The 19,329-nt window shown below is 46.1% G+C and overlaps 1 protein-coding gene across 1 annotated transcript; it reads left to right on the top strand.

Moving 5' to 3' along the window:
- The first annotated feature begins 1,099 nt into the window (after nucleotides 1-1,099).
- LOC101443117 (mRNA turnover protein 4 homolog) lies at nucleotides 1,100-16,459 on the top strand. The gene is given in 7 exon segments (XM_071208394.1): nucleotides 1,100-1,257; nucleotides 1,259-1,513; nucleotides 1,515-1,645; nucleotides 1,648-1,727; nucleotides 1,772-1,921; nucleotides 15,219-15,318; nucleotides 15,972-16,459. Coding segments are annotated over 7 exon segments (1,362 nt in total).
- The last annotated feature ends 2,870 nt before the right edge of the window (nucleotides 16,460-19,329 follow it).

The raw sequence follows: 19,329 nt of genomic DNA on the forward strand, positions 1-19,329 counted from the left end.
CTAAAAAACAACAACTTAATAGACCAGAGCTGGGCACTATTAAAGAGCAAATAAGTGAATTGAATCACAATATTGCAAAATTCACTCAGGACATAGCACAGAACACATAAAAAGTTTAAAAAAAAAAAGTTGGGACCTAGAGGATAAATTCAGAGTCTATACAATACATCTAAGAGGAATTGCAGAAGATAAGAACAGGGAGACGAAGGAAAAGTAATAGTTGAAGAGGCAGTAGCTGAAATTTACCAGCTAAAGAACAAAAGAAGTCCTTGGTTCGAAAGTGCCTATCAGGTACATTGTGGGAAAAAGAAAACTAAATCCACACTAAGATATATGAGAGTAAAACTACATAGCATCAAAATAAAGGGGGAGGGAAGTGGATGTGGCTCAAGCAATTGTGTTCCTGCCTACCACAAGGGAGGTCCTGGGTTTGGTTCCCAGTGCCTCTTAAAGAAGACGAGCAAGACAGCGAGCTGATATGACAGGCTGATGTGGTGAGCTGACACAACAAGATGATGCAACAAGAGATCAAGGAGGAAAACATAATGAGAGTCACAACAAAGCAGGGAGCAGAGAGTGGTTAAAGTGACTAGGCACCTCCCTCCCACCTGGGAGGTCCACGTTCAGTTCCTGGTACCTCCTAAAAGGAAGATGAGCACACAATGAACAGACACAGCAAGTGCAAACAATGAGGGGGTGGGGAGAAATAAAATAAAATAAATAAATAAAGGGAGAAAACCTTTAAAAATCACTAGAGAAAAAGGGTTTAGCATCTAAAAATGAAAGAAAATTAAACCAATAGAGGCTTCTTACTGACAATACAAGCCAAAAGACAATGGAATAATATCTTCAATATGCCCCTTAAAATATATTTGGCAATCTAAAGTTTTTTACCCAGCTAAGCTGTAATTGAAGAGACAGCAAAATACAGACATTTCCATATATATCAACCAGGAGAAAGCTTACCACATACAAACCCTCACTTAAAGGGAAGACTTGAATCTTTCAGTTTAAGGAGCAAAAAGTAAAAGGAAGAAAGGAAAGAAAAAAGAGGAAGGAAGAAAAAAATAAAGAAGTAGAGGCACGACTGTAAGACAAAATGGGGAGTTGCGCCGCCTCCCACAGCACGTGGCTTCAGTGTGATGCCCAAACCCAGTGCGACCAGATAGTCTCTTTAACCAAAACTGCAGGGAAAGACTTGGAACTAAAACAGAAACAGAAAGAGGAGCTTCGGAAAAGTGTGGACACGTACAAGTATCTTCATCTTCTCCGTGGCCAACATGAGGAACAGCAACAAGGACATCCGGGACGCCTGGAAGCACGGTTGGATGTTCTTTGGCAAAAACAAGGTGGCGATGGTGGCCTTCGGGCGCAGCCCATCTGACGAGTATAAAGACAACCTGCACCAGGTCAGCAAGAAGCTGAGGGGTGAAGTTGGTCTCCTTTTCGCCAACCTCACTAAAGAAGTAAACAAGTGGTTCACAAAATACAGAGAAATGGGCTACGCCCAGCTGGCAACGCAGCACCTTCACAATGAGCCTGGCTCCCCCCGCTGGAGCAGTTCCTCACTCCGTGGAGCCGCAGCTGAGGCAGCTCGGCCTGCCCACTGCCCTCAGGAGAGGTGCGGTGGCCCTGCTGTCTGGCTACAGGTGCGCAGGGAGGGTGACATGCTGACCCCGGAGCATGCCCACATCCTGAAGCTTTTTGGGTATAAAATGGCTGAATTCGTGCTCACTTTGGCAGCACATACACTAAAATGGCTGAATTCAAGGTGACCATCAAATACATGTGGGATACAGGATCCGGAAGATTCGAAGAGATGGGAGACGACTTGCCAGAAAGCACATCCAAGTCCGCAGAAGAATCACAAGAGGAAGATGGCGACCGCCTGGGATGCTGGGAACCCATCTCCTCGGGCCAGGCAGGACTGGGGCCACCCTGGGGGAGCAGCTGTTCACCTTGCTGAGGATGAAGAAAAGGGAGGACAACGGGAACTGAACATCTCTATAAAGAATAAAGCTGCACCTGCAGGGTTTCTTCCCTATAGACAGCAAAAGGGACTTTTCTTAGGAAAAAAAGGTGTTTGGTCTGGACTCTCAGGATGCCTTGAGAGTAAGGTTTTATTACTGGACTCTCAATTCTACTTCATTGATCTCTATGCCTATCCTTGTGCAGATACAATATGTCTCAATTACAGTAGCCTTGTGCTAAGTTTTGAAACTGGGAAGTGTGAGTCCTCCAACTTGGTTCTTCTTCAAGATTGTTTTGGCTATTCTGGGCCCCTTGACTCTCCATACAAATTTTAAAATCAGTGTGTGGTTTTCTAGAGAAAAGCCAGCCTGGATTTGATGGGGATCAGCTTTGGGAGTTCATTGTTTTAAGCAACTCAATTTTGGGAGACTCTGTTGTACCAGAGATAACTGACACACCACACATCTCCAGGGAACATCCATTTGGCTATGGATGAGGGACAAAGGGGGATGACTTCTTTCCATGAAGAATAAAATTTTGTCTGCAGGTGTCTCTTTCTCTAGATGGCAAATGGGAATTTTATTAGGAAAAAAAGAGACAAAATGGTGAACACAAAATAAGAAAATACATTTTCATAAATTTAATATTAACTAAAAAAATTAAAATAACTGATGACTTATGTTTACAAAAGGGAGGGTAAATTGATAGTCTGAACAAGAAGATTGGGGACACAGTGTTTAATTGGGTAAAGTGCATTCAAGTTTCTTCTCATTTTTAGAGAAGTATAGAAGCACTGAATAATTTGCTATAAAATTTAAAGTTAAATATGCATAAATTAAACATTTATATTAACCACTACAAAAATAAATAAATAAATAACTATATCTTCCCAAGGAGGAACTTTTAAAATGGGGGCTCTAGACAACTTTATTTATTCAACAGAAGCCTGGACTGGACACAAGGAAGCCAAGACTATGGTAACAAGAAGTCACAAAACAAGATGGTAGAAACAAGTTCAAATATAATAACAATTGTAATATATAGCAAAGGATTAAATTGTCATATTAAAAAAACAGATGGGATTGGATTTTAAAATCCATTTGTATATTGCTTATATGACACATGTAAATAAAAAACATTCAAAAAATTAATAAAAGTATGGAAAAATATACTATGTTAATTTTTTTCCTAGGGCTACCCTAACAAAATTATCCCAAATTTGGGTGCTTAAAACAACAGAAATTTATTCTCTCACTGTTCAGGAAACCAGAAGTCTGTAATCAACTGTTGGCAGGTTCACGCTGCCCGCAGAGGCTCTCAGGGGGCTCCTTCCTTGCCTTTTCCCTGCTGCTGGAGGTGACCCCAATCCCTGGTGTCTCTTGACTTGTGACTGCATCACTCCAGTTTCTGCATCTGTGCTCACATGGCCTTCTTCCCTGGGGCGTGTCTCGGCATCTCCAAATCTTTCCGTATAAGGATACCAGGCACTGGATTTAGGGCACACCCTAATCCAGTACAACCTCATCTCAGCTTGGTCACATCTGCAAAGACCTTACTTCCAAATAAGGTCCCAGTAACAGGTTGGGCCTTAAACATGTCTTTTGGGGGGACACAGTTCAACCCACAACAAGCACCAAAGTGCTTGCTAATACCTAAAAGAAAGTGGAGTTAGGCCAACAAAATAAAATCTAAGGCCTAAATCCCATCTAGAGATAAACGGGCATAGCACACAATATTATCAGTAACAATCTAACTAGAAAATATAATACATGAGTTTGGGTTCATTTAAACACACAGTCTTGAAAAATACAAAATAAAAACTCATGCATTTACTGAAGAAATGGACAAATCTACAATTACAATGTGAAACATTAATCTGCCTCTTTTAGAAACTGCTAGATCAAGCAGACAAAAACTTGGAAAGAATACAGAAAATTTGAAAAACGGTATTAAGAAACATGGTTTAATAGAAAATCCTGCTCATTGGGAGGTTGGTTTGCAGGCTTTTTGGGAAAAGTCAGACACAAAAACTCACAGGCTTACTCTTTGGGACATGGGACATTCTCAAAAAGCAAGGTCAGACCTCACAAATTCTGAAGTCAAAGGCAGGATTCAAGAGATGTGCACTGTAGGGCAGGGATTTAGTGGAGGGAAAAGCTCAAGAAATGGGTTCCTGGTTTGACTGAGCTACTTTGGACAAATTGGTTCAAGCTTTCTCAACTTGTTTCTTGTTCTACAAAATAGACTCTGGGTCTGCCAGGGCTGCTAGGACTAACTACCACAGATTAGTTGGCTTAAGCAGCAAAAAATTTATCATCTCATGGTTTGGGAGGCTAGAAGTCAAAAATCAAGACTTTGTAGCATTTTGGCACTGGCTGGGGCAATCCTTGGGGTTCCTTGGCTTACATCTTTGCCTCTGCAGCGTGATGAGATGCTTCATTTTCTGGCTTCTTCTGATTTCTACCTTCCTGATTGACTGGGTCTCAAATTCTTCTGCCTGAAAAGGACTCCAGTCATGTGGATTAAGGCTCACCCTCATTCAATTTAGCCTCATCTAAATAAGGTCTTCAAAGATCCTAATCACACCTTAACTAATAACATCTTCCAAGGTCCTATTTACAATGGGTTCACACCCACAGGAGTGTGAATTAAGACTTGAACAGGTCTTTTTCTTCTTTCCTTTCTTTTCATTATCAACTCCTCTTTGAGATAAGAGTGGAAGGTCCAAAGAAAGCATACCTTATGCCGTTGGTATCCAGAATTTGCTGCCCTTCCTTGAACATGTCTTTTGTGGAGTAAACGATTCAATCCCCAACATAGAGATAATAATGAGATATATGTCTCTGGGTTTTCTGTTGAGGATCAAGGAGTCAATTAATGGCCATAAAAAACATAGCAGAATGTCCAGGACATGAGTGCCTGCTATCTGCAAAGCATGATGATGTAACGATTACCAAGACAGTGATACAGGATCTACCACCTTCAAAGTGGAAAGATGATAGCTTTGGTCCATTCCAGCAACAACTGACCAGGGATTGCTTCATCATTCAGCCAGATAAGCACATGCTATAGAATCAGACACAAAAGGAATTTCAATCTCAGCACTATCATTTTCTGGCTCTTTGTGCCTTTTTACCTACTCTGACAAACTGGGACGATAGTAGTACTTATCAAACGGTGTTACTGGGAGAAGTAATTGAGATATTAGGTTAAGCATAGTGTTGGACACATTTAAAATATTTGGCAAGTGGCTTCTAATATTATCTGCAGGATTCAATAAATAACTGTCATTAATAATAAGAATAAAGAGTGGAAAATGATATATAGTAAGATAAATGAGGTGGAAGAAAAGACCAAAGGAGTTGGTTGGAAAATGTAGTGCAATGTACTCAAGTCCAGAATGACAGCAAGAATGATTTTGATTTGGTACTTGAAAAGTATTCCTCTCCCCTTAGGTTAACATCTTCAATGTGATATAGGATTATCAAGTTAGACCACTCCTGGTTTTCAATTCCACTACAGTAATAGCCACTTCACAGTCCTCTGACAGGAGCCAACTGATGGAAAGCATGAAAGTCTATAATTAGGGTCCTACTTGGATTGCAAAATCAGTAGGAAGCACCTGTCATCTTCTTATGCCTGAAGCTTAATTTTCATTTTCTATAACAGATTATTGCATTTCCTCTGTTACCAACACATTCACATTTATTACTTTTGCTCTTTGGACTCTGCAACACCTTTCTTTTTTTTTCAGTTCTTTCTTTTGCTATTTTTTTTTCCATACACTAAAATAACAAGCATACATTGCCATTTCTTAATTTTACATTGGCTGCTTTTATATACTTCTCTCCATAAGCACTTTTTTTTTCAAATATTTTGAAAGTATTTTGGTGTTAGAGCAATGGTTCTCAACCACCGTGGTTCTGACCTCTATGGAGTATTTTTTTTCTTCCATTTCTCAATTAAATGTACTGAATGCATATAATTTTTTTCAGTCATACAATATGTTACACAATATATTTGGTTCATAATAACGCAATCCTACAGTTTTTGTCCTTTTGTGTCTGGCTTGCTTCACTCAACATAATGTTCTCCACGTTCATCCATGTTGTATACACTTTACAACTTCATTTCCATTATGTGAATACACTACCTTTTGTTTACCCATTCATCCACTGATGAACACCTGGTTGTTTCCAACTTTTGGCAATTGTGCAACACCCTTCTGATGTAGGTCTGGGCACATATGATTTTCCTCATTTTTTTTTTTCAGAAGAGACAAAGAGAACTTAAGGACCCATCCTGAGGCTAATAAGTTGCAGAGCTATATCTAGAATCCAACTGTCTGCCCATGACCATTAAACTATGTCTCTTCCCAAGAAAAACAAAATGGGTTAAAAAATCTTGTTTGGATAGCATAAAGCCAAAGAAAGTAGGTCAATCAAATCAGCAAGGATGCTCCATGCTGAAACTAATCACCTGATCAATGAATTGTGTACTCTTTTAACATATAGTATTTGCTTTGACTCTGGGAACATAATGGTACCTTAGTCCCTGCCCTATCAGAGTTTAAATTTGGAAAAGAAGGAGAGTAGAGGCAAGTATTTTTTTAAAGGTGAAAGAAAATGTTCAATAGGCTCGCAAAACTGCTGCGGTGGTATAATGGACAAGTAATATTTTGCCTGCCCAACACATCACTTACTCCATCGTTTAGTGGACTATACCTTCCTTCTCTACAAACTGCTCCTTTTCCACTCATAAGGATCCCATAGGGGTTGCCGTAGTCTTAGCTGACCTCAACCCTATGCCAGAGTTGATTAGTCCAGGGGTGGGCACCAGACCCAAACTGTGCCAATCAGAACCTTACCCAGGTCCACCACAAGGGCAAAATAGAAAAACTGCCCCTTCCTCAAGACACTTTACCTCCATCTGTGGGGACATTTTGAAATCTACACTGTTAGTGATGTGGCCTGTACTGTGTGGTGACTGCCTACGTCAGGACTTTTGAATGTCAGACTAAAAGCAAATATGATAATAAAATTCAGGAGTTAAGGACAGACATCCACTCTGACACCTGGAGAAGGCTGGTTTGCAGTGAGATAGAATGAAGTCAAAGCGTGGAAAGAAGCCAAGATGCAAAACTGAAGAAGATGGTTCTAGTTGTACCTGGGTCTGTGATTCCGATTGTCCCAGGAGGCTCACCTGCGCCCCTGTCTCTCCCACTGTCTAGATGTCCAGCTCTGCTTCCCGCCCCCACAAACCAAGATATTCCTCTTTTTTGCTTGCTCAAGATCAAGTAGAATTTTCTGTAACTTGCAACTAATGCAGCTGTGAATTTAATTTCACTAATTTCCCCATCCTTTAATTTTAAAAGCAAATGGGGGAGGGCACATTAGCTTTAATCTCAATTGATCAAGCCTGGTTTTTCACACAAAAGGAAACAGCTCTGTTTCTTTCTATTCCAAGCCAGTAAGTCATTTCTCATTCTCACCCATGCCTAAAAAGAAAATGACATGTTGGCTGCCCGCTTTAATTGTTTGTAATCACTGACATTTGCGATCCTCTCCTGCGGTGTGTTCTGAGACCTCTCCTTCTGAGGCATTCTTGCAGTGTGTTTTGTTGGCAGTGGCTGGGACAATTAGAAAATTGGGAAATGTATAAAATCCAGAGGGATATCAATTTTGGCATTTCTTTCCTTTAGTCAATGTTGTTGTTAGAAATGTGTAGGGCCCTGGGAAAAAAATTAAATGAAACCATGGGCTCTACTTCTAACAGTGAGAGCCCACCCTAATCCAAGAATCACTCATTCTTCCCACTGGTGACTCCAAGACTCTCAACGAGCCTCTTCTTGGGGGAAGAAGGGGAGAATCCCACTTGCCCATTGCATTTGTTTAGAGGCCAATCTCTTTAGAAGGCCATCTTCATTCCAAGTGCACCTAACTCTTTCTTATTCTTGTATTTGTCAGACTGCACTTTAATTTTTTTTTAAAGCTTATCTTTATTTTATTTTAAGATTTATTTTTTATTTATTTCTCTCCCCTCCCCCCCATTGTCTGCTCTGTGTCCATTTGCTGTGTGTTCTGTGTCCGCTTGCATTGTCAGCGGCACCGGGAATCTGTGTCTCTTTTTGTTCTGTCATCTTGCTGCATCAGCTCTCTGTGTGTGCGGCACCACTCCTGGGCAGGCTGCACTTTTTTTGCATGGGGTGACTCTCCTTGCAGGGCACACTCCTTGCACGTGGGGCACCCTAGGCAGGGGACACCCCTGCATGGCACAGCACTCCTTGTGCGCATCAGCACTGCGCATGGGCCAGCTCACCACAAGGGCCAGGAGGCCCTGGGTTTGAACCCTGGACCTCCCATATGGTAGGCAGATGCTCTATCAGTTGAGCCACATCTACTTCCCAATTTTTTTTTTAAAGATGTATTTTATTTATTTCTCTCCCCTTCCCCACCGTAGTCTGCTCTCTGTGTCCATTCGCTGTGTGTTCTTCTGCATCCGCTTGCATTATCCAGCGGCACTGGGGAACTGTGTCTCTTTTTTGTTATGTCATCTTGCTGTGTCACCTATCCATATGTGCAGTGCCACTCCTGGGTGGGCTGTGCTTTTTTTTTTTCACGCAGCATGGCTCTCCTTGCAGGACTCACTCCTTGCACATGGGGCACCCCTACACGGGGGCGCCTCTGCATGACATGGTACTCCTTGCATGCGGCAGCACTGTGCATGGGCCAGCTCACCACATGGGTCAGGAGGCCCTGGGGATCAGACCCTGGACCCTCCATATGGTAGGCGGACGCTCTATCAGTCGAGCCACGTCCACTTCCCCAGGACTTTAATTTTTAGTCACAGTCAAATATGCAGGACAGGAAGATCTAAATGTGTTTGTATAAGGGCATAAACATACCTGCTGAAATGCACCTGCAAAGTTATAAGGCTAATTTAAAAACAAGTACAACAGAATTGATGCCTATCCTTTCCACATCTTTGGTGTACTTCAAAAGTGGCTTTTCTCTTTGAAAACAGGAAGTGGTTATTTGGAAACACATTATCAGGCAAATAAGGTAGATAATCAAGCTGCAAAATGTAACTTGGGGTCAAAAATTGGGGTCAAAAATATTATTAAGTTATAAGACTTGTTGTCCATGTGGCTCAAAAACTGCTTCCAAAAACAATTTCCAAAGGAAATCAACAAAGAACCTTCCAACAAAGTAAGCATGCTTAGAATAAATGTGTAGTCTTGTATAGAGATTACTTAGACGGGGACCCTCTCATCTGTGTATATGTACTGTTCATAAAAGGTAAACTGATGAAAAGGACAAAATAATGCTTCTGTATGTGGTATAAATATTTACATTTCTAGAATATTCACCAACTCATGCTAGGAAAATTGGAAATTTTGAACTAATCAAGTAAGAGATTCACTTTACACTATATCCTAAAATAAATTCCCGAAAGAGTAAAGAGAAAATAAGAAAATTGTAAAAATTTTAATGATTTAAAAATCTGAAAGAAAATATAGGTGAATATTTTAACGTGTCTACAGACAGATTTTCCAAGCATAAAAATTATAAAAGAAATAAAGATGCATGGGAAACAGATTTGGCGCAACAGATAGGGCATCTGCCTATGACATGGGAGGTCCAAGGTTCAAACCCAGGACCTCCTGACCCATGTGATGAGCTGGCCCACATGCAGTGCTGATACATACAAGGACTGCCATGCCACTCAGGGATGTCCCCCGCATAGGGGAGCCCCACGGGCAAGGAGTATGCCTCATAAGGAGAGCCTCCCAGTGTGAAAGAAAGTGCAGCCTGCCCAGGAATGGCACCGCACACACGGAGAGCTGATGCAGCAAGATGATGCAACAAAATGAGACACAAATTCTGGGTGCTGCTGACAAGAATACAAGTGGACACAGAAGAACAGACAGTGAATGGACACAGAGAGCAGACAAATGGGGTGGGGGGGAGAGGCAGAGAAGGGGAGAAAAATAAATAATAAATCTTTTTTTAAAATAATAAAAATAAAAAAGAAAGATGCAAGAATGACGTATCTGTCTACATAAGAATTTACAAGATCAAAAACATTTATAGAAAAATTGTGCATTAAATAAGGCAAAAAGTTAATAGCCTTACTATATGCAGAGCTACTAAAAGCAGTAAGAAAATATTTAATATTTATATATATATGAGACACTAAAAATGATCAACTACATTAATCACCAAAAAAAATTACATATGAAAAATATAACTGGAATTGTATTTCTAAATTTTTAATATGCTTTATTGCTTCATGGTTCTATGCATTTGACTTTAAACAGCCTATGAAAGCCATCTGTGTTGGATGAAGTGGAAGAAGAGTTGGGGATGTGGGAGCAGGTGGGACAGAGAAAGTTCTTAACTGCAAGAAGGAAGAGTTAATAATTTTGCTTCTGACATCCGAAATAGGGTTTCATGGGATGGAAAAAGTCTGGAGACACTCACTGTCTAAATTCACGTAGCTGCCCTTTAACCACATGAACATCTAAGCTGTGAGGAGCCAGACGTGCAGTTTCTTCGATGGGGGAAAACACCCACTTCTGTGTTAGCTAAACTATGAGGTGTGCTGACTTAGGGGCAAGGAGGATCTAACAGGAGAGATGGAGAGCTGGAAAACAGACCTTTACTGGCCAGGTGGGAAGAACAAAGAGAAAGGTGGAGAGAGCAAGGTCAGTGGCAGGATCCTGACTTTCTCCTGCCCACCTATGCTAAGCAGGCGCTTAAACATCCTGTTAAGTTCGGGGGAGCCCAAGGACACTGGGGATAGCAGCGCACTTCTCGGGGTTACTTCCAAGTGTGGAGAGAGGCTGTGGCTGACAGGGGTATGGGCAGTTAGACGAAACTAGTGCTCCTGGTTTTACACACCCGCTTGCAGCCAGCATAGGGTTCCCACGAAACCAAATGCTGATAGGGAACGCAACAGTGCTGAGAGGGTTGGAGGGCCATCAGGAGCAAGCGGGCCAAATTGCTGGCCTCCAACACCCCAGCAGTGGATGCCAGCTCATGAGCCCAGGAGGCCAGGTGGAGGCCAATACCCTTTGGTAGTAACAGGTGCAGGTAGCAGAGTGGTCCGTGCCCCAAGCTTCTGACAGCCTATGGTGTCTGAGAAATTTCAATTTGTAACTTGAGAGTAGGATGTTTAAACCAGAGGCAATGGGAATCCTGTTCACTGGCAAGTCTTAGGGCTCCACACCATTCAGTGGGACATTCTCATGAGAAATACCAGAACATTTTTAAAGCATAGGGAAACTACATTTTCTTAACACAGCTAAGCATGGTTTGAGTTATTTGCAACCCTGCTACATACAGTACCTTTTTTCTTTATTTCATTCATGAGTTTCATTTTTTCTACTATATTTTTATGTATTTTCCAATCTTTTCCCATGAAAAGCATTACCATTATAATAAAATTACCTTTTCTTTTTTAAAAAATTAATTTATTTAATTCTCCCTGTCTTGTTGTTTGTGCTCACTGTCTGCTCTCTGTGTCTGCTTGTCTTTTTTTAGGAGGCACCAGGAACTGAACCAGGGACCTCCCATGTGGGAGGGAGGCACCCAATCGCTTGAGTCACATCCACTGCCTGCTTGTTGTGTCTCTTCTTGTGTTTCCTCATCGTATCTCCTCATTGCATTATCCTGTTTCGTCAGCTCACTGTGCTAGCCTGTCATATCGGCTCACTGTCTTGCTCATCTTTTTTAGGAAGCACCAGGAATCAAACCCGGGATCTCTCGTATGGGAGGCAGATGCCCAACTGCTTGAGCCACATCTGCTTGCACTGCCTTTGAAATAAAAAATGCAATAAATATTTTTTAAAATACGAACATTAAACATGATCAAAAGAGAAACAATGGTGGCTTTTTAGTTACAATTATTTTGTCAAGGGAAGACTATAACAAAAGTCAAAGATTAACAAAACTGGCCCCTTTAACTCAGTCAAACCTTTCCCATGTGTGTATTTTTCTTTTTTTTTTTTTTTAAGACAAAACGAGCCATCTCCTGCACCAATTTGCAAGAAGTGCAGCACACCATTGCCTAACTGAGCATATGCTTACAGGATTGGCTCCGAGGGGACTCACCTTCTAGGGAGGCTCACCGGGCCCGGCACCAGCTGTGCAGGAGCCACGCCAGCAGCAGCTTGGGGCAGGGAGCTTGGTGAATCACTGGAACCTGCTAAAGTGTCCAGTGAAGATTTGTCAGAAAACAGGATATGGTAATTCTCTCGAGGCTTAGCCCAACTCTGCTGTGGTTTCCTTGATAGGCTCTCTGATTTCCCAAGGCCAGCCTTCGGTTTTTATTGTTCTGCAGTGGTTTTTACACACACACACACACACACACACCCTGATGAAGACAGATGAATCAGGTAATGATTTTGTGAACTTGTTACTTCTCCGGGAGAGAATGGAGTGTCCTGCTCAAGGTCACACTCCAGTTAGAGGTGGCCTGAGGACCTGACCCAGGTGTGAGGGTTGGAGGGCTGCAGCGAGAGGAAAACACTCATGACCTAGGTGATGCCATCATTAACCTACCAGCAGTCATAAGACATCCCCTTCTTTTGTTACAATCCATTTGAGGGCAGCTCAAATTCCAGGTAATCTAGTTCCACATGGAATTCACCACAAACAAAATTTCTGAACTTGGGCAGGGTTGAATAGTTGGGTTTCTTTTTAAGATTTGTTTATTTATTTATTTCTCTCCCGTTCCCCCTGCCCTCCCCGGTTGTCTGTTCTCTGTGTCTATTTGCTGCGTCTTCTTTCCCTGCTTCTGTTGTTGTCAGCGGCACAGGAATCTGTGCTCTTTTTGTTGCGTCATCTTGTTGTGTCAGCTCTCCGTGTGTGCAGCACCATTCCTGGGCAGGCTCCTGGGCACCTTCTTTCGCTCTGGGCGGCTCTCCTTACGGGGTGCACTCCTTGCGTGTGGGGCTCCCCTACGCGGGGACACCCCTGCGTAGCAGGCACTCCTTGAGCGCATCAGCACTATGCATGGGCCAGCTCCACACGGGTCAAGGAGGCCTGGTGTTTGAACCACGGACCTCTCATGTGGTAGACGGACGCCCTAACCACTGGGCCACTGGGCCAAGCCCGCCTCCCTGAATAGTATTTTTAAATGGCCATTCTCCTTCCTGGGATCTCCAAATGCTTCCCTTTCCAGAGTCCCCCTGCACCTCTCACTGGGGTTTCTCCGTGAGGCAGATAAGAATGTTGATTATGGTTATTATTTTGAATAGGTAATATAAGCACATTGCTCAGATGTCAAAAAGTACCAAAAGTAATTATCTTTCTCACAGTCACCCAGCTCCCCCGCCTAGACACACACTGCTGTTACCAGATTTTTTGGTTTCCTTCCAGAGTTATTCCATAAATATACAAGTATGTATGAGTGTATATAAATTTTTAAGTGGCTGAAGGTATCCTATTTATACCACCATCTCTTGCTGTTTCTTCACTTGCTATCTCTTGACTGATGTTCCATAGAAGCACATATAAAACCAGTGCTTTAGGATCTACGTCCAAAGCCATGCTATTTATTATGTCACGGTTCTGGGGGCTGGAAGTTGGAAATCAAGCCCAGGCTGCCTCTAGGGGACAAGCTCTCCTGGCGCCTTCCTAGTGTCTGGTGATTTTCTGGCAATCCTTGGTGTTCCGTGGCTGCAGCACTTCCATCTCCACCTCCGTCCTCACAAACTGTACCCCCTGACTCTTTGTCCAAATTTCCCTCTTTCTATAAAGACACTAGTCATGTTGGCCTCATCTTAACTAATCACACCTTCAGAGACATCTAGGCGACGAGCACGCCTCTCCTTCTGGTGGCTCAACCTGTCTTGAGTCACGCAGAGCCCCTTAGGGCAGCCTAGGTTATGGTTTTCTCCAGACTACAATCTGAGACTAAGAAGAGCCCCTGGTCACCTGGACCGCTCTATTTCCAAATAAGGTCACATTCATGAGACTGGGGTTAGGACTTGACCATCTCTTTTTGGTGGACACAATTCAACCCATCACACCAGCTCTACAGAGAAGACTATCCCATGCCTACCTATGCAGACAGGACAAGCACAAGCTAGTAAGCAAGGAAAGAAATTCAGGTGGATTCTGGCTAGGCAACTAGCCAGGTCTGCATGCCCTCTAAACATGTGACACTGCCCAAGGTCGAGGGAACACTTAGCCTTTTGCTCTTCTGTTGCCGCTTTTCTCTGCCCCTCCTCCCCTTCCAGCCCCCGTCACCCTTCCCGCCAGTCCCGCCCATATTACCAACCTACAATCTGCCCTCTTCCCCAGTAACTGCTTACGGCGTATTACCAGAGGTCTGCCCCCCCAGCTTTAGCCAATCCGCAGCCACCCCTCCGCCCTGCTCTCCCCTTCATACTCCACCCCCTTCCCTGCCTATATAACTAAGTGTACTTCCGCAATAAAGCAGACCTGTTCTTGCGCTCAAGCGGTCTCCGTGGTTTTTCCTTAACCGCGCGTCCCCCATGCCTGGAGAACTGGTACTCCCTCTTGGGGCACCCCCCGCCGGTGGTTCGGCAGGAGCAAGCCCCCCCGACTCTTGGGCCTGAGCGAGGACGAAACCGTCTCGCTCAGCTACAACTGGCGCCCAACGTGGCAGCTCCTCCCCCGGCCCCTCTCTGCTGCTGCTGCTGCTGTGATCGTCCTCCTCTCCAGGTAGGGACCCCTTGCCCGGACGAGCCCCAAGGGACCCCTCGCCGTCGTCCCGTCCCTATCCCGTCATGGGTGCCTCTTTGTCATTGCGTCAGGCGCTGCAAGTCAGAGCCCTCGCTGCCCTGCTCGATGCCAATGGAGTCCGCGTCTCCTTGCGGCAGCTCCAAAAGTACTGGGATCTCTTGCTCCCTTTTAATCCGTGGCTCGCCACCTGCCAACTCTGGAGCCCGGACACATACTCGTGACTCATAGATCGAGTCACCTCTGCCATGGAGCACGAGAAACGCACCTTCCCAGCAGGCCTCTTACCCTTTCTCATTGCCATTCGCGCTTGCCTCCTTGGCGCTCCTACCGAGGCCATTTATGAAGCTTCTCCCAAACGGCCTCTAGACTGTGATCCCGATGAGCCCGCCGACATTGACTCTCTGTCTAACCAACTTGCTGTCACTCTCAAGCGCGAACCTCCCCGCCCGAGCGCCCCGCAGCAGACAGAAACCACTCCTGCCGCTCCCCAATATGGCGGACTTCCGCCTTCTTCCCCCACTTCTGCCCAAGATGGCGCACATCCGGCTTCTTCTTCGCTGGTGGCCTCCTCCCGCCTCTACCCGCCTCTTCCTGCCCAGTCAGCATCCGGTTCGGGCCCGGAAACTGCATGGTCGCCATCTTCCGCTAAACCGGAAACGCCCCTCGCGCCATTTTGTCCGCTGCCAGATGTGGCTGCTCCGCCATCTTGGCCGGTGCCCAGAAGGGTCCTGCCGCCATTTTGTTGTCGGCCGGAAGCCGCTAAGCCGCCATTTTCTCACCCGTGTTCCACTTATCCCTTGCCGCCGCCGTACGGCAATAGTCCTTCACCTGCCTTGGCTGCTCCATCGGTCCCCGGTGCCACACCTTCTCAAACCCCTCAGCTGTATCCGCTGAATCTGCAGCCCATGCCACAGCGACCCCAAACTTGGCTACCCTTTACAGCGGAAGAGGTCAGAACCCTCCGCAAAGCTGTAAAGGAAGACGGAATTGGCAGCCCTTATGCGCAGCAACTACTTGAGGAGTTGGGGACTCAACTCGTTCTCCCATATGACTGGATTGCACTAGCCCGCGCCATCCTGACACCGGGTCAATTTATTGAATGGCGTGCCCATTACCAAGCGGCTGTTGACCGGCAAATCGTGGAAAATGCCCAAGCTGGCGTCCTCGATCCCTCCGATGCATATACGGGGACCAACAATTATGCAGACCCTCGTTCTTATCTCCAAATTGACCCAGGGTTTTGGCACCGGGTAAAAGTCCTCGTCCAGCGGTCTTTCTCTCTAGTCTCCACCAAGCAGCCCACCAAACTCGCGCAGCTGCTTCAAGACTCCAATGAGACTTTCCCAGCATTTGTCGCCCACGTCCTGGAAGCTTGCCAGCGGAAAATTTCTAGCGAGGATGCCCAGTTTGCGCTGGCCAAAGAACTTATCATAGACGGGTGCCTTGCGCCTTTCCGGGCCGTGGTCCCTCCCATACGTGACAAAGCTCTGCACGAATGGGTCCTTGCTTGCCGTGACGTCGACCCACAAGTCAAAACACTCACCGCTGCCTTTGCCTCTGCCATGGCTGTTTCATCCACCTCCACTTCCGTCTGCTTTCGATGTGGCCAGCCCAGCCACTTCGTCCACGAGTGCTCCCAGCCAGGCCCAGCGCCTCGTTCAGACCCGCCAATGCGACGACCAAGGGGCACTCTACGCCGTGTCCGCATTGTGGGAAAGGATATCACTGGGCCCGCGACTGCCGTTCCGCCCAAGGTTCCCAGCAGCCTTTAAACTCCCAGCGGGGCAGGCCTCAGCCCCACCCCCAAGAGCCCCCAAAAGAATTCCCAAGCCATAATGTGGACAATGCCCATCACGCGCCGCCAGAGACCCTCATTAGAGCTCAAGATCGATGGGCAATGGCTCGATGGGCTCCTGGATTCTGGCGCTGAAGTCTCCTGTGTTCCCTTCGAAATCACCGCGTTCAATCACTGGCCCCTAGAAACCGGCCCTCAAGTCATCAGCGCCACAGGAGCCGCTGCCTCCTGGAAAACATCCCAGCCTCTGCATTGGAGCGACCGAGAAGGCCATGAAGGCCAAATTCGCCCACTCGTCCTCTCGTCAGTCCAGACCATCTTATGGGGGAGAGATGTCCTCAGCCAGTTAAAGGCCCGAATCACCACAGAAGCCTTCTCAGCTGCGCTGCCCCCCCCTCCTAGGGGCCACTGCTCCCATCTCAAAACCTGACCCTATCCCTCTGGAATGGGACACAGAGGAGCCCATCTGGGTTGAGCAGTGGCCCTTGCCAGCTCACAAGCTGCAAGCTCTCTCTGCCCTCGTCGAAGAACAGCTACAAGCAGGGCATATAGAGTCATCCACTAGTCCCTACAATTCACCAGTCTTTGTCATCAGCAAAAAGAGCACTGGCAAATACCGCCTTCTCCACCATCTCCGCGAGATCAACAAGCATATCAAACCAATGGGGTCACCTCAGCCAGGATGCCCGCACCCCACTGCAGTCCCCCAACATTTTCATGCAGCAACCATTGACATCAAGGACTGCTTTTTCTCTATTCCTCTTCACCTGCGAGACTGTCCGCGATTTGTGTTTACAGTCCCACGCACCAACAACCAGGGCGCAGCGCTTCGATTCCAATGGCGAGTGCTACCGCAAGGTATGCGGAACAGCCCAACCATATGTCAGCTCTATGTCAACCATGCCATTGAGCTGCTGCGCTCAAAGTTTCATCCAGAGCAAACATACATTCTCCACTATATGGATGACCTTCTCTTAGCAGCGAGCTCCAGCGCGCTCCTCAATGACCTGCTCTCTGCAGTGATGACAAACCTTTCAAGCCTCGGACTTACCGTGCAATCAGACAAAATAAACCTCCAACCTCCTTTTCAATTTTTGGGCTTTCATTTTCATCACTTCATTCAGCCCACAAGCCCACAAATTCATGTCTCTCACAAGATGACGCTGACTGAACTCCAACAACTTTGCGGACAAATCAATTGGCTTCGCTCGGCACTGCCCATCATAACAGCGCAGATGCAACCCCTCTTCGAGCTCTTGCAGACCAAAGACAGCCCACCAACTGCAGCCACCCGCAGCATCACCATCACTCCTGCTGCTCGAGAAGTCGTCCAGCAAGTTAGCGCCGCTCTGCAGCAGTGCTGCCTGGAGCGGTTCTCCCCTAACCTTCCAATTTTGGCTTTAGTTCTGCCAACGCCAATCACTCCCACAGGTCTCTTGTGGCAAGATGGCCCTCTCCTTTTTCTGCATACGTCAAAGAGCAAACTCCCGAAAATCTGCCCTTTTATAAGGGCCTAGATCGCGTTGGCCACTGACTTAGTACTTCTCTCCATACAAACGTATGGCATCCTGCCACACACCATTGTCTGGCCTTTAGATGCCAAGGAAGTTACCTCCCTCATCATGAACAATGCCCAAATGCAGAGCCTGGTAGAGCTCTTTCGCGGCTCCTTTGACAACCACTATCCTCATCACCGATTGCTGCAGGGAATGTCTTAATTGGCGTTTTCCAACCCGTTCCGTCCATTGCCCGCACGGAACCCAATCCCTTCAGCTATCACTGCCTTCACAGATGCCTCGAAAACGGCGTTTGCTGCCATCATATACACTCCTGAGAATCCTGAGCCACGGCAACTGCTGTTCGCAAATGACTTCTCTGTTCAAGTAGGTGAGCTTCTAGCCGTCGCTGCAGTCCTTAACCTCCACCCAAACCAGTCTCTCAACATCTTCACTGACAGCCTATACACTCTTCAAGTGTGCCGCAGCCTCCCGCTTGCCACTTTCTTACCGGGTGACTCAAACATTGACTGAGCGCTCGCCTTCGTACAGCGACTGCTTGAGGCGAGGCAGCAGCCTTGGTTCATTGCTCATATCAGAAGCCACTCTGGCCTACCAGGACTGCTGGCTCAAGGGAATGACCTCGCTGATGCTTCTGTGTCAAGCCGCCAGGTAAACCCAGTCCTCCTCCATAAAAGCCCTGCCGACGGGCCTCGGCTTGGAGACTTTGTTAATCAAGCCAAGCTCCTGCATTCCCAATTCCACTTCTCCATGCGGTCCATCCGAAAGCTCTTTCCAGACATACCCATTGAAACTTGCAAGCACCTTGTGCGCGCGTGCCGAACTTGCGCGCCCCTGCTGCCACTGGGACCTTTGCAGCCTCAGGGTGTTAACCCCCGCGGCCTCCGTCCGAATTCAAGGTGGCAATTAGATGTCACTCATTTCAGTGCATTTGGCCGCCTCAAATATCTTCATGTGGCAATTGATACCTTTTCACATCTGTGCTATGCAGTCTCTCTTGCGGGGGAAAGTGCTAAACACTGCATCCAGGCGCTTCGCCAAGCTATTCTGTTCATGGGAATTCCATGGGATCTCAAAACAGACAACGGACCTGCCTATCGCAGTGCCGCCTTCGCCAGCTTCGTGCAGATGTATCACATCACGCATCATTTTGGCATTCCATACAATCCACAGGGGCAAGGAATCGTCGAGCGCACTCACCAACAGCTCAAGCTACTCATTCAGAAAGAGAGGGCCTCTTCTCCCCACAAGGCCCCCGCCGACGTCGTGACTGCCTGCCTCATTCATCACAATCTCCTAACCTTCAATGACCATGGACTCTCCCCCACCC

This window comes from Dasypus novemcinctus, chromosome 16 (genome assembly GCF_030445035.2).
Source record: "Dasypus novemcinctus isolate mDasNov1 chromosome 16, mDasNov1.1.hap2, whole genome shotgun sequence".
Lineage (NCBI taxonomy): Eukaryota > Metazoa > Chordata > Mammalia > Cingulata > Dasypodidae > Dasypus > Dasypus novemcinctus.